General features: G+C 41.7%; 1 protein-coding gene across 1 annotated transcript in view; it reads right to left on the bottom strand.

Moving 5' to 3' along the window:
* etnk1 (ethanolamine kinase 1) overlaps positions 1-15,403 on the bottom strand; it is a 41,804-nt gene extending 26,401 nt beyond the window's left edge. The window contains exons 1-3 of the mRNA XM_061914099.1: positions 15,121-15,403; positions 1,977-2,236; positions 1,750-1,890 (exon numbers count right to left, since the gene is read on the bottom strand). Of these exons, the coding sequence (XP_061770083.1) occupies positions 1,750-1,890; positions 1,977-2,236; positions 15,121-15,345 (626 nt within the window). The 5' untranslated portion in view covers positions 15,346-15,403. The remainder of the gene's footprint in view (positions 1-1,749; positions 1,891-1,976; positions 2,237-15,120) is intronic.

The following is a 15,403-nucleotide window of genomic DNA, read 5'->3' on the forward strand; positions in this document are numbered from 1 at the left end:
AGGGTGTAACAACTCTAACAGGGAGGGATTAAAGTTGCACCACTGGCCCGAAGATGCGAAAATGTCTGCCGCCAGACCCCCATTGAATGTGCTGGAGTGTCTCCACATTTGACCGGCGATGCTAAGGCAGACATGGCACAGAGATGTATGGATAACCTGCAGATGCATTTGCAACGATAGTCAACGAAATCAAAGGTGAGTTGTGTTCATGTTGACTGCCAGCTAATCGATGCTAACATGCTACGCTAATCGATGCTAACATGCTATTTACCGGTGGTGCTAAAGCAGACATGGCACAGAGATGTATGGATAACCTGCAGATGCATTTGCAACTATATTAAGTTTCTTTCCACCCACATTTAATGCGAAACAAACACTTACCAATTGACGGATTTAAGTTGCTCCAGTGTCACGAGATGCGAAAGTCCTGATCGTTTGGTCCGCACATTTTACCGGCGATGGTAACGCAGCTTTTCGGCCATGCTATGGCTATGAATAGCGTCAATAGCTATTTGCTCAATAGCTTCAGTTTCTTCTTCAATACTTTCATACTCCAACCATCTGTTTCAATACATGCGTAATCTGTTGAATCGCTTAAGTCGCTGAAATCCGAGTTTGAATCCGAGCTAATGTCGCTATATCTTGCTGTTTGACGTCACAGGGAAATGGATAGTGGCATCGCAAATAGCGAAAATCAAGAACTTTAAAGCTTACTCTAGGGATATTCGGAGACCGGTAAAATTTTGAAAAAAACTTCAAAAAATACAACATGCCACTGGGAACTGATTTTTATTGTTTTTAACCCTTTTGAAATTGTGATAATGTTCCCCTTTAAGGAAAGAATGAATGGGGCCATGTATCGTGAGATTTTCAGCCAAAATCTCCTATCAGTGAGAGCTTTGAATGGTTGACCAAATACTTATTTTCCACCATAATTTACAAATAAATTCTTTAAAATTCCTGGATTTTTTTTTTCCACATTCTGTCTCTCACAGTTGAAGTGTACCTATGATGAAAATGACAGACCTCTGTCATCATTTTAAGTGGGAGAACTTGCACAATTCATTCTTTCCTTAACACAGATCAATCGTCCTGTCTCCTTAGCAGAAAAACAGCCCCAAAGCATGATGTTTCCACCCCCATGCTTCACAGTAGGTGTGGTGTTCTTGGGACGCAACTCAGTATTCTTCTTCCTCCAAACACGACGAGTTGAGTTTATACCAAAAAGTTCTATTTTGGTTTCATCTGACCACATGACATTCTCCCAATCCTCTGCTGTATCATCCATGTATCCATTTTGGCATAAACTCAACTCGTCGTGTTTGGAGGAAGAAGAATACTGAGTTGCATCCCAAGAACACCATATCTACTGTGAAGCATGGGGGTGGAAACATCATGCTTTGATGCTGTTTTTCTGCTAAGAGGACAGGACGATTGATCCGTGTTAAGGAAAGAATCGTGAGATTTTGAACCAAAACCTCCTTCCATCAGTGAGAGCTTTGAATGGTTGACCAAATACTTATTTTCCACCATCATTTACAAATAAATTCTTTAAAATTCCTGGATTTTTTTTTTCCACATTCTGTCTCTCACAGTTGAAGTGTACCTATGATGAAAATTACAGACTTTTGTCACCATTTTAAGTGGGAGAACTTGCACAATCGGTGGCTGACTAAATACTTTTTTGCCCCACTGTGTATGGCCGTAATGTATCAGTCAGGTGTGGAAAGAAAATAGCAGTACTGATACCTTGCGTTCTGCTCGGGGTCGGTGAAGTGCTTGGGGATGAGGGAGAAGTACTTGCCCATCTTGAGCCACAAGTCGGACTGGGGCACCCAGCCGTTGTGAGCGTGGATGGCGTGGTACTTGGCCAGCTGCCTGGCAATGAGCCTGGCACAGCAGACACATGACATGTAAAGGAATGGCATGGCAAGAACCGGGTCAATGTGTGTGTGTGTGTATATGTGTGTGAGTACCTGAAGATGGGCTGGCTGCGAATGTGCTGGGGCTCCAAGGCCGTCCCCTGCAGGAACTCGTAGCAGAGGCCGTTGCTGAAAGTGCAGTAGAGGCGGGGGGCGCAGCGGTGCGCGTGCAGCACGCGAAAACTCTTGACCTCGTTTTCCCGGTCGATCAACAGTTCCGTTTTGTTGCCATAGATACGGACCAGGACCACATCCTGCAGGGCCGTGCCCACGTAGCATCCCAGCAGCTTGTTCGTGATGCCGTCTGTGAAGAACTGGAGTCGTGGAACCTTCCGTTATCTCTCGGTTACATAACTTCACAAAACAAGGCCTTCATTCAAGCTAAACCATCTGTGTTTTGGAGCCTTTCTGTGAGGCGGGAGGGGAGGGGAGGGCGTCCACATACCGGCTCTAATTGTTCCCCCGTGTGAGGCATAGACTGAGAATGACAGGAATTTGATTTTTCATCTGCCACCAATGATTGGCATTTGCTGAGGTTCCCTTTTTTTTTATTGTTGCCGTCATTGATGAAGATGGGAAAAGGAGGGTGAGAGCGCGTGACCGACTCCCATCCTGATTGGACCACACCCCCCAAACCCCCACAGCAGGGCTCATTGTCTGAGAATGTCAACGCTTGCTTCCACTCAAAAACTGCTTTGCTTTCCACCAGGCAGGTAAAAAAAAAAAAAAAAAAAAAGAGGGGAAGGGATGCAAACCTCTACAGGAAAACTATTATTTATTTTCTGCACAGATGATTTTTTGTGAATTATTTGTCATACTCTTTTTTTTTTTTTTTTTAAGGCACTTTGCAACGAATGGTTTGGTCCTTGCTAGACAGTTAAAAGGCACTGCTTGTAGTGTGTTGGATACCATTGATATAGTATTCAGCCTATGTTCCTATACCAGGGGTTGGGAACCTTTTTGGCCGAAAGAGCCAAGAAGCCGAATATTTTAAAATGTATTTCCGTAGGAGCCATATAATATATATATTTTTTTAACACTGTACACATTTAAACGTGTGCATTTTTAAGTAAGACCAACATTTCTAGAGTACAATAGGTCTCTTATTCTTTGTAATAACATTGTTATTCTGAAGCTAATTGTGGAAGAGGCGTGGCCTGTGGGCCTGCAGCGAAGCAGGGTGTTGCCAGGACCAGCCTCGAAATCAGCGACAGGTGCGTAGATGGCCCATCTGGGCCTTGTTATCTAATCACCTGTCGCTCTGTTATAAGTAGCAGCCAGGAGGAGAGACAGGGTTGGAGCTGGAGCCAGAGCGAGAACGAAAGAGAAAAGTACAATTGCTGGAAAGCAACTGAGAGACTTTTTGAAAAATACAACAATATTGTAACCCTGAAACAGGCTCTCATGTCAGCGCTTGGTGGTCTGAAGAACCCCCGGGAGAGCAAGCCGCTGAAATCCGAGTCTGAATCCGAGCTAATGTCGCTATATCTTGCTGTGCTATTCGCCATTGTTTGTTTACATCGGCAGCACTGTATGACGTCACAGGGAAATGGATAGTGGCATCGCAAATAGCGAAAATCAAGCACTTTAAAGCTTATTTAAGGAATATTCGGAGACCGGTAAAATTTTGAAAAAAACTTCAAAAAATACAACATGCCACTGGGAACTGATTTTTATTGTTTTTAACCCTTTTGAAATTGTGATAATGTTCCCCTTTAAGGAAAGAATGAATGGGGCCATGTATCGTGAGATTTTCAGCCAAAACCTCCTTCCATCAGTGAGAGCTTTGAATGGTTGACCAAATACTTATTTTCCACCATAATTTACAAATAAATTATTTAAAATTCCTGGATTTTTTTTTTCCACATTCTGTCTCTCACAGTTGAAGTGTACCTATGATGAAAATGACAGACCTCTGTCATCATTTTAAGTGGGAGAACTTGCACAATTCATTATTTCCTTAACACGGATCAATCGTCCTGTCTCCTTAGCAGAAAAACAGCCCCAAAGCATGATGTTTCCACCCCCATGCTTCACAGTAGGTATGGTGTTCTTGGGATGCAACTCAGTATTCTTTTTACCATTAACGCAACTTCTTGAACATAAAAAAGCATGAGAATGTTTTATATTTTGAACGTTATTTTTAACACTGTGATTACAAGCGGAATCATCCATTACTTATCATGTTAAGCAATGTCAGCTCAGATTTATCCGAGAGCCAGATGCAGTCATCAAAAGAGCCACATCTGGCTCCCGAGCCATAGGTTCCCTACCCCTGTCCTATACCATCATTTTTAATAGGTGATGGTATTACTGCAGGCCAGCACGGTGTAACAGGTGTGAGTGCATGTGCCTCACAATACGAAGGTCCTGAGTTTTCCTTGGTTCAATCCCGGGCTCGGGATCTTTTTGTGTGGAGTTTGCATGTTCTCCCCGTGACTGTGTGGGTTCCCTCCGCGTACTTCGAATTCCTCCCACCGCCAAAAACATGCACCTGGGGGATAGGTTGATTGGCAACACCGAATTGGCCCTAGTGTGTGAATGTTGTCTGTCTGTCTGTGTTGGCCCTGTCATGAGGTGCCGACTTGTCCGGGGTGTGCAACGCCTTCCGCCCGAGTGCAGCTGAGATGGGCTTCGGCGGCCCCCCGCCACCCCAGACGGGACAGGCGGTGGAAAAATGGATGGATGGTATTACTGCTTCCAAAGCACATCATTTCACAGTAAAGTTCACTTCAGTGGAATTCAAGATCCTGTTTGCAGCCCCTAAACATTCACTCACTTGTCATTTTGTTGTTTTTTTTTCACCGAAAAAAGCAAAACCTCTGTCATTGTCACTGTCCATCCATCCATTTTCTACCGCTTATTCCCTTTCGGGGTCGCGGGGGGCGCTGGCGCCTATATCAGCTACAATCGGGCGGAAGGCGGGGTACACCCTGGACAAGTCGCCACCTCATCGCAGGGCCAACACAGAGACAGACAACATTCACACTCACATTCCTGATGTGTTGAAATTGAAGTTTACTTTTTCCATATCATATCTGGTGCTTGCTTCATAAAAAAAGTAATTTTTAGAGGAGGAAGGGAAGGTGTAGAGCAGGTGTAGGGAACCTATGGCTCTAAAGCCAGATATGGCTCTTTTGATGACTGCATCTGGCTCTCCGATAAATCTGAACTGACATTGCCTAACAGGATAAGTAATGAATAATTCCACTTGTAATCACAGTGTTAAAAACAACGTTCACAATATAAAACATTCTCATGCATTTTATGTTCAAGAAGTTGTGTGAAAGGTAAGAAGTAATTTATTTATTATTGGTTAGTGTGGGGCTTGCCCTCCTGGGGGTTCTTCAGACCACCAAGAGCCTGTTTTAGGGTTCCAATATTGTTTTATTCTATTTTTCTCTCAGTTACTTTACAGCAGGGGTGCCCATTACGTCGATCGCGAGCTACCAGTCGATCGCGGGGGGGGTGTGTCAGTCGATCTCCAGCCAGGCTTTTTAAAAAAATAGACCTAAAAATGAGTGATCATCAATCTTCACCAAGACGTCACTTAAATGACATTCACGGTACCGGAGGGTCTTGTGAGATGACGCTGGCTGCTACAAGATCATTATTATGAAAATATGACCGAGAGGAAGGCGAGAAACACTTTTTATTTCAACAGACTCTCGCGCCGTACCTTCCGTCAAAACTCTAAAGGCCGACTGCACATTTCCTATCTTCACAATAAAAGCCCTGCTTCATGCTGCCTGCGCTAACTAAATACAGAGTCTCGGAAAACTGGCGTGCACAAGCGATCCCTCAGAAAGCTGGCGTGCACATCGCTTGTGCATGCCAGCTTTCCGAGACTCTTATTTTGTTAGCGCAGGCAACGGAAGGGACGGCGCGAAAGTCTGTTGAAATAAAAAGTGTTTCTTGCCTTCCTCTCTGTCATTTTTTCATAATAATGAACTGACAGCAGCCAGCGTCATCTCACAAGACCCTCCGGTGCCGTGAATGTCAATCAAGCAAGCTACGGAATTTGCCGCCAATGTTTTTCTTGTAAAGTGTATGGAAGCTGGATGAATTAGATGCCAAAAACCAACCACTTTCATGTGGTATTGTACAGAAAGGACAACTTTTTTTCTCCTCCATTTGAAAATGTGGGCGTTATCATCATTACTGTCTGATTCCAATCAATGCAAGTCATCAGAATCAGGTAATAGACCAACTTATATTCTTATCTTTATGAAAGAAAGACATCTATATGTGTTACACATGCTTGTATTATCATTAAACACATTTAACTTGTTTACAAAAATGTCTCTTTCATAAATAAATAAATATAAATGATATATATAAATGAGGTAGATCCCCTCGAGTTGGTCAATTGAAAAGTAGCTCGCCTGCAGAAAAAGTGTGGGCACCCCTGCTTTACAGCAATTGTCTTTTTCTCTTTCGTCCTCACTCGCACTCTGGCTCCAGCCCCGACCCTGTCTCTCCTCCTGGCTGCTGCTTATAACAGAGCGACAGGTGATTAGATAAAAAAGCCCAGGTGGGCCGTCTACGCACCTGTCGTTGATTTCGAGGCCGGTCCTGGCAACATCCCGCTTTGCTGAAGGCCCGCAGGCCAGGCCCCCTCCACAGTTAGCTTCAGAATAACAATGTTATTCCAAAGAATAAGAGACTTATTATACTCTGGAAATGTTGGTCTTACTTAAAAAAATGCACACGTTTAGTTGTGTTCAGTGTTAAAAAAAATATTTTATGGCTCTAATGGAAATACATTTTAAAATATTTGGCTTCTTGGCTCTCGCAGCCAAAAAGGTTCCCGACCCCTGGTGTAGAGTAAGGTAAAAAACAAACCTTGACTGAGATATATTTAGCAACTTTTTATTTTTATTTTGTAAGAGTTTTTGACTTCTACCTCTTAAATATGCCTGGATCTGTTGCCAGATAGTTCCTTTTTTCTTCCAAGTAATCTAAGTTGTGGTTGGATTACATATAAACATATAAAACAAAATTAAATGTCCCCTTGATTTAAATGATTTTGAATGAAATGTGTTGAATTTTGCAAATAGGGATGACTTAGCTCGGTTGGTAGAGCGGCCGTGCCAGCAACGTGAGGGTTGCAGGTTCGATTCCCGCCTCCGCCGTCCTAGTCACTGCCGTTGTGTCCTTGGGCAAGACACTTTACCCACCTGCTCCCAGTGCCACCCACACCGGTTTAAATGTAACTTAGATATTGGGTTTCACGATGTAAAGCGCTTTGAGTCACTAGAGAAAAGCGCTATATAAATATAATTCACTTCACTGCACAGATCATGTTACAAAAGGCAATGTCAATAGATGACACTCTTCAAACCTCTGTTATGCAATACTTTCCAGTCTTTCTAGAAGCGCACACATGCCTACCCTCACTTCAAGTACCAAATAAAGAGAAATGTGCTCAGAATTGGATGTTAATTGTTGTCTTATTTAAAAACATTTTTTTTACACTGAATATATGTAACAGAATTTTGTGAGCACCCTTTTTTTTTTTTAACATCAAAAGTTGCTGACAATTCCATTCGCAGATGATACAAATGTATATTGTTCAGGAGAAGACTTGAAGGAAGTGTTGAGGATAACAGAGGTTGAGTTAATTCAGCTAAAAAAAAATGGTTTGATATTAATAAGTTATCATTAAATGATAAGAAAACTAAATTGATGGTGTTTAGTGGTGCAAGGACAAATTGTGAAGCAAAATCAAAATTAAATCAAGTGGAAATTGATAGAGTATATGAAACTAAATTCTTGGGAATAATAATTGATCATAAACTGTGTTGGAAACCGCATATTGAATATATAAAAAGGAAAAATATCCAAATCTATTGCTATTCTTTATAAAGTAAGACACATGCTGAATAAGACATGCCTGCATATGTTGTATTATTCTTTTATTTTTCCTTGTTTAAACGTATTGTGTTGAAATTTGGGGAAATGTTTATAAAACAAACATAGACCCTTCAAAAAAGGGTCATTAGAATAATACACAAAGCCTGCTACTATGAACGTACCGATCCGTTATTTATGAGTTCAAATGTGTTAAAATTTGCAGACATTGTGTTTTTAAAAACAATGGAAATGATGTTTCGAGTAAAGAAGAACAGCCTTCCAGCTTGTATTCTCAGGCTATTTCATTTAAGAGGAAAAAACTATAATTTACGGGGATATCGATTTTTGAAATAGGTGAAGCGAGAACAAATATAAAATACAAATGTATTACAGTTTTAGGAGTTAAATCCGGGGTAGGGAACCTATGGCTCTAGAGCCAGATGTGGCTCTTTCGAGCTGCTGCTTATAACAGTGCGACAGGTGATTAGATAACAAGGCCCAGGTGGGCCGTCTACGCACCTGTTGCTGCAGGCCCGCAGGCCACGCCCACTCCACAGTTAGTTTTAGAATAACAATGTTTAAGAAAACATTGAAAGGTGAAATAATTGAAAATTATAAAATATAGTAACAATTACTTTCATCCCATTGATTTTTGATTTTTTTTTTTTTTTAACGTTGATGTTCCAGGGAATCTAATCTTCTGTGAAGGTATAAGATAGGCAAATATAGGCAAATATTCCTTTTTTGGTCATTCTTTTTCTTTTCTTTCGTGTGTAAATGTGCATTATTGTATACATATACAATGTACTATAAATCTGATCACACAAAATGGTTCATTGATTTGATTGATTATATGACCGAAATAAACTTATTTCATTCATTCATTCATTCAATACAAATTTGCTGGCAGAATGTTTAAAAAAATATGTTTGTTAAAGTTAGTGTCTTAAAATTCGGTGTGCGAAAAGTCAGGGTAAAAAAAGAAAATTTCAGCGCAGAAGTTTTTGTTTCGTCAAAACTCACTTCCAGTAAATTAAGACTCAAACAGTGGATCCGGTTTCAGAATCAGAAAAATGAGAAGCTTCAGTTTTGGAACTATTTTTTCACTACATTGATTCTTTACACAAGGGGTGTCAAACTCAAATACTGAATGGGCCAAAATTTAAAACCGGACAAAGCCGCGGGCCGAGGTTGAACAAATAAACCTTTTAATAGGGACCCAAACAAGTTTTGCATTGAATATTGACCAAACAAGGCTTATATAACTTTATAGTGACATGCAAAATCGAGGTTCAAATAATAATAATAATTAAAAAATATCAATGGCATATCAAATAAAATTTAAATAAAAATTGAAGGCCTCTTTTCGGCGGTAGGGTTGAGGTGGACGGGGTTTGGTGATAGCGGAGGGTGTATATTGTAGCGTCCCGGAAGAGTTAGTGCTGCAAGGCGTTCTGGGTATTTGTTCTGTTACGTTACGGTGCGGATGTTCTCCCGAAATGTGTCATTCTTGTTTGGTGTGGGTTCACAGTGTGGCGCATATTTGTAACAGTGTTAAAGTTACTTTTACGGCCACCCTCAGTGGGACATGTATGGCTGTTGACCAAGTATGCCTTGCATTCACTTGTGTGTGTGTGTGTGTGTGTGTGTGTGTGTGTGTGTGTGTGTGTGTATAAGCCGCATATATTATGTGACTGGGCCGGCACGCAGTTTGTATAGAGCATGGGTGTCAAACTCTGGCCTGCGGGCCAAATTTGGCCCGCCGTTTAATTTCATTTGGCCCTTAAGGCAATATCAAATTAACATTAGAGCTGGCCCGTCGGTAACACCACATTCACCGCTAATACTCATACTTGCCAACCCTACCGATTTTCCCGGGAGACTCACAAAATTTAGTGCCTTTCCCGAAAATCTCCCTGGGCAATCATTCTCCTGATTTCCACCCATGCAACAATATTGGGATCGTGCCTTAAAAGGCACTGTCCTCTACAACATGCCGTCACGTCCTCTTTTCCTCCACATAAACAGTGTGCTGGCCAAGTCACATAATATATGCGGCTTTCACACACCCATACTTGGTTAACAGCCATACAGGTCACACTGAGGGTGGCCGTATAAACAACTTTAACATTTTTACAAATATGCGCCACACTGTGAACCCACACCAAACAAGAATGACAAAACACATTTCGGGAGAACACCAGCACCGTAACACAACATAAACACAACAGAAAAAATTCCCAGGAACCCTTGCAGCACTAACTCTTCCGGAATGCTACAATATACACCCCCCGCTACCACCAAACCCCGCCCACCTAATTTCTATTTTATTTTCGAATTTATTAGCCTGCGGAAAAAGTTAATGTTGATATCTACCTCAGAAGGCTGCAAATAGAAAAGAGGCATTCATTTTTTTAATTACCTTTTATTTAATATACCACTAATGTTTTTTCGTTTGTTTTTTGAAAGTTGATTTTGCACTATTTTGTTATATAAGCTCTGCCTGTTCCATGGGAGGAAGCCCGAGTACCCGGAGGGAACCCACGCAGTCATGGGGAGGACATGCAAACTCCACACAGAAAGATCCCGAGCCCGGGATTGAACCCAAGATTAGTCAGGACCTTCGTATTGTGAGGCAGATGCACCAACCCCTGTTTCACCATGCTGCCCTAATTAAGCCTTGCTTGTTCAATATTAATTGCAAAACTTGTTTGGGTCCCTATTAAAAGGTTAATTTGTTCAACCTTGGCCCGCGGCTTTGTTCGGTTTTAAATTTTGGCCCACTCTGTATTTGAGTTTGACACCCCTGTTTGTATAGAAGAAAAGCGGACGTGGAGACAGGTTGTAGAGAACGCCAAAGGCAGTGACTTTAAAGCCCACCCCAAATATTGGGCACTGAACTTCGGGAGTCTCCCGGGGAAATCGAGAGTGTTGGCAAGTAAGAGTGTTAGCGGTGAATGCGGTGTTACAGCGGCGGGCCAGCTCGAATGTTAATTTGATATTGCCTCAAGGGCCAAGTGAAATTACACGGCGGGCCAAAGTTTGACACCCATGCTTTACACCGTGAATTTAAAAATATTGGATTTTAACAAACTGATTTTGCTCACAAATTTGATGACATTAAATTTAAAAAAATTCAGTTTTCAATGAAATTGTCAGCATAATTTGAAAAAAATAAAAGTTCTTTCAAAAAATTCACCAGCTAAAATTTAAGCAGCGTAAATTCAGTGTCCAAAGAAAGCTTTCATTCAACAATTGTTATTCTTGTAGATTTTTGACAGACATTAAAAGAGAAAATAATATGTTTCAAATGTTAACAACTAAGCAGTCTTATTTGGGGGCAATTTCTAGTGGAGGTTCATTTGTGCCGTTATTACCAAAGCTTTTTTTGGACACTGAATTTTTAGCATGTCCATCCATCTATTTACTACCGCTTGTGAATTTTCTGCAACTAATTTTTTATTTTACATTGAATTATGCTGACAATTTCATTGAGTAAAAATGTATGAACAAAATGAGTGTGCTTGTAAATTCAGTGTGTTCAAATGTGTAAATATTTGTTTCTTCCAAAGTCAAGAGGTTGAAGAGACTTCAACAAATTGACATCTCAACCGGTATAACTCGGTTAGTACAGCGGCCGTGCCAGCAACTTGAGGGTTGCAGGTTCGATTCCCGCTTCCGCCATCCTAGTCACTGCTGTTGTGTCCTGGGGCAAGACACTTTACCCATCTGCTTCCAGTGCCACCCACACTGGTTTAAATGTAACTTAGATATTGGGTTTCACTATGTAAAGTGCTTTGAGTCACTTGAGAAAAGCGCTATATAAATATAATTCACTTCACACTGTCTCATTCTGTGCTATGTCTGAAAATATTATTTAAAAAAAAAAAAAAAAAGTACAAAATGTCTGGTGTGTTAAAGGAGGTGCTTTTTGTTGCACCCATTAACGTATTTATATATTTTTTTGTATTTTTGTATTGTCTTAAAGGCCTACTGAAAGCCACTACTACCGACCACGCAGTCTGATAGTTTATATATCAATGATGAAATATTAACATTGCAACACATGCCAATACGGCCTTTTTAGTTTACTAAATTGCAATTTTCAATTTGGCGCGGAAGTATCATGCTAAAACGTTTCGGTATGACGCGTGCGCGTGACGTCACGCATTGTAGAGGACATTTTGTTCCAGCACCGTTCACAGCTATAAGTTGTCTCTTTTCATCGCATAATTCTTCAGTATTATGGACGTCTGTGTTGCTGAATTTTTTGCAATTTGTTCAATGAATAATGGAGACGTCAAAGAAGAAAGCTGTAGGTGGGAAGCGGTGTATTGCGGCCGCTTTTAGCAACACAAACACAGCCAGTGTTTCATTGTTTACATTCCCGAAAGATGACGGTGAAGCTTTACTATGGAACGGAGCGCTCAAGCGAACACGGTAGGATTGGACCACACACACAAAGTACAGTGTATTATGCAGCGAACATTTCAAAAGGTCGTGTTTCGAAAAGGGTTCCTTTTCGAAGGGCAGAGATGGGCATCACCACCACCCGTCGACTGATGCTGAAGAAAGGTGCGGGGCCGACCTTCAGGTTGTACAGGTATGACCATATAATCTCACTAAAACACTAGTAACACAATAAGCAGATAAGGGATTTTCCAGAATTATCCTAATAAATTTGTCTAATAACATCTGAATCACTCCCACTGCAATCGCCTTTTTTTTCCTAGTCCTTCACTCTAAATTTCCTCATCCACGAATCTTTCATCCTCGCTCAAATTAATGGGGAAATCTTCACTTTCTCGGTCCGAATCGCTCTCGCTGCTGGTGGCCATGAGTGTAAACAATGTTCAGATGTGAAGAGCTCCACAACCACAACCCGCACATCATCTGCTACTTTCTGTACAGGCAAGGCTTTTTTATTAGCGGCGAAATGTTGCGAACTTTATCGTCGATGTTCTCTACTAAATCCTTTCAGCAAAAAGTATGACACATAGAATGGACCTGCTATCCCCATTTAAATAAAAAAATCTCCTTTCAATAGGCCTCTAATACTCCAAGTTTCATCCAAATCTTGCGATGTTTGTTCGCAGTTTTCGGTGAGAAATGGTGGTTATAAGTCGCCTCTTACCGGAGACATCAGCGTAACTTCTGTCCTGCTGCAGCTGCCGTGACTTCCCTAGAAACACTGGCGTCAACACACCCGTGGCTACACCCCTCCGACTTTCAGGTACTATTTAATCTCACTAAAACACTAGCAACACAATAGGCAGATAAGGGGTTTTGAAGAATTGTCCTAGTAAATGTGTCTAATAACATCTGAATCGCTCCCACTGCAATCGCCTTTTTTTTTTCCTAGTCCTTCACTCTAAATTTCCTCCTTCACGAATCTTTCACCTTCGCTCAAATTAATGGGGAGATTGTCGCTTTCTCGGTCCGAATAGCTCTAGCTGCTGCTGGCTATGATTATAAACAATGTGAGGATGTGAGGAGCTCCACAACCCGTGATGTCACGCGCACATTGTCTGTTACTTCCGGTACAGGCAAGGCTTTTTTTATTAGTGGCGAAAAGTTGCGAACTTTATCGTCGATGTTCTCTACTAAATCCTTTCAGCAAAAATATGGCAATTTCGCGAAATGATCAAGTATGACACATAGAATGGACCTGCTATCCCCGTTTGAATAAAAAAATCTCCTTTCAGTAGGCCTCTAATACTCCAAGTTTCATCCAAATCTCGCGATGTTTGGTCGCAGTTTTCGGTGAGAAATTGTGGTAATAAGTCGCCTATTACCGGAGACATCAGCGTAGCTTCCGTCCTGCTGCAGCTGCCGTGACTTCCCTCAGAGACACTGGCGTCAACACACCCGTGGCTACACCCCTCCGACTTTCAAGTACTATTTAATCTCACTAAAACACTAGCAACACAACAGGCAGATAAGGGATTTTGAAGAAGTATCCAAGTAAATGTGTCTAATAACATCTGAATCGCTCCCACTGCAATCGCCTTTTTTTTTTCTAGTTCTTCACTCTAAATTTCCTCATCCACGAATCTTTCATCTTCGTTCAAATTAATGGGGAAATTGTCGCTTTCTCGGACCGAATAGCTCTAGCTGCTGCTGGCTATGATTATAAACAATGTGAGGATGTGAGGAGCTCCACAACTTGTGACATCACGCGCACATCGTCTGCTACTTCCGGTACAGGCAAGGCTTTTTTTTTATTAGCGACCAAAAGTTGCCAACTTCATCGTCGATGTTCTCTACTAACTCCTTTCGGCGAAAATATGGCAATATCGCGAGATGATCAAGTATGACACATAGAATGGACCTACTATCCCCGTTTGAATAAGGAAATCTCATTTCAGCAGGCCTCTAATACTCCAAGTTTCATCCAAATCTTGCGATGTTTGGTCGCAGTTTTCGGTGAGAAATGGTGGTTATAAGTCGCCTCTTACCGGAGACATCAGCGTAACTTCTGTCCTGCTGCAGCTGCCGTGACTTCCCTCAGAGACACAGGCGTCAACATACCCGTGGCTACACCCCTCCGACTTTCAGGTACTATTTAATCTCACAAAAACACTATCAACACAATAGGCGGATAAGGGGTTTTGAAGAATTGTCCAAGTAAATGTGTCTAATAACATCTGAATCGCTCTTCACTGCAATCGCCTTTTTTTTTCCCTAGTTCTTCAATCTAAATTTCCTCATCCACGAATCTTTCATCTTCGCTCAAATTAATGGGGAAATTGTCGCTTTCTCGGACCGAATAGCTCTAGCTGCTGCTGGCTATGATTATAAACAATGTGAGGATGTGAGGAGCTCCACAACCCGTGACATCACGCGCACATCGTCTGCTACTCCCGGTACAGGCAAGGCTTTTTTTATTAGCGACCAAAAGTTGCCAACTTTATCGTCGATGTTCTCTACTAACTCCTTTCGGCGAAAATATGGCAATATCGCGAAATGATCAAGTATGACACATAGAATGGACCTGCTATCCCCGTTTAAATAAGAAAATCTTTCAGTAGGCCTCTAATACTCCAAGTTTCATCCAAATCTCGCGATGTTTGGTTTGGTCTTGAATTGCAGTGACGCAGTTGTGATTAAACTGTCTGCACATTAGCGCCCCGCCCCCTTGTCTAAAATAATAAAAATATAAAAAAAATACATAATTTGCACAAATAAAGCAGTAGATTCCGAGTCATTTGATGTTTTTAAAGGAAACAAGCCCGCGACGTTTCGACCTCTCGGGAGCGAGCGTGAATGCGCATTTAGGCAGCAGTAAATTGGAAGTAAAATGTCATTTTTACCAAGACAAGTCGGAGGAATAAAACCTTACCTTCAATTTGACCTCGGAGGGCTTCCAGTTGGGTCTCAGCTCCTTCATCAGGCTGAGGGCGCCGCTCCTGTAGTCGCTCTCGTCCACCGTCACCTCCATCTTGGGCACGGCCGGCGCCTCCTCGGGTACATGGATGTAGTTAGCCATCTTTTCGTCTTCTTCTGGTGTGGAATGTAACGTCAGCTGCGAGAGGGAAGTGCGTGATGTAAGTGTGCTGCAGCACATATAAAGATATATTAATATGCCAGGCAGACACTATGCGGCAACGCCTCTCTACAAGCCC

Source organism: Nerophis ophidion, linkage group LG10, assembly GCF_033978795.1.
Source record: "Nerophis ophidion isolate RoL-2023_Sa linkage group LG10, RoL_Noph_v1.0, whole genome shotgun sequence".
Classification (NCBI taxonomy): domain Eukaryota; kingdom Metazoa; phylum Chordata; class Actinopteri; order Syngnathiformes; family Syngnathidae; genus Nerophis; species Nerophis ophidion.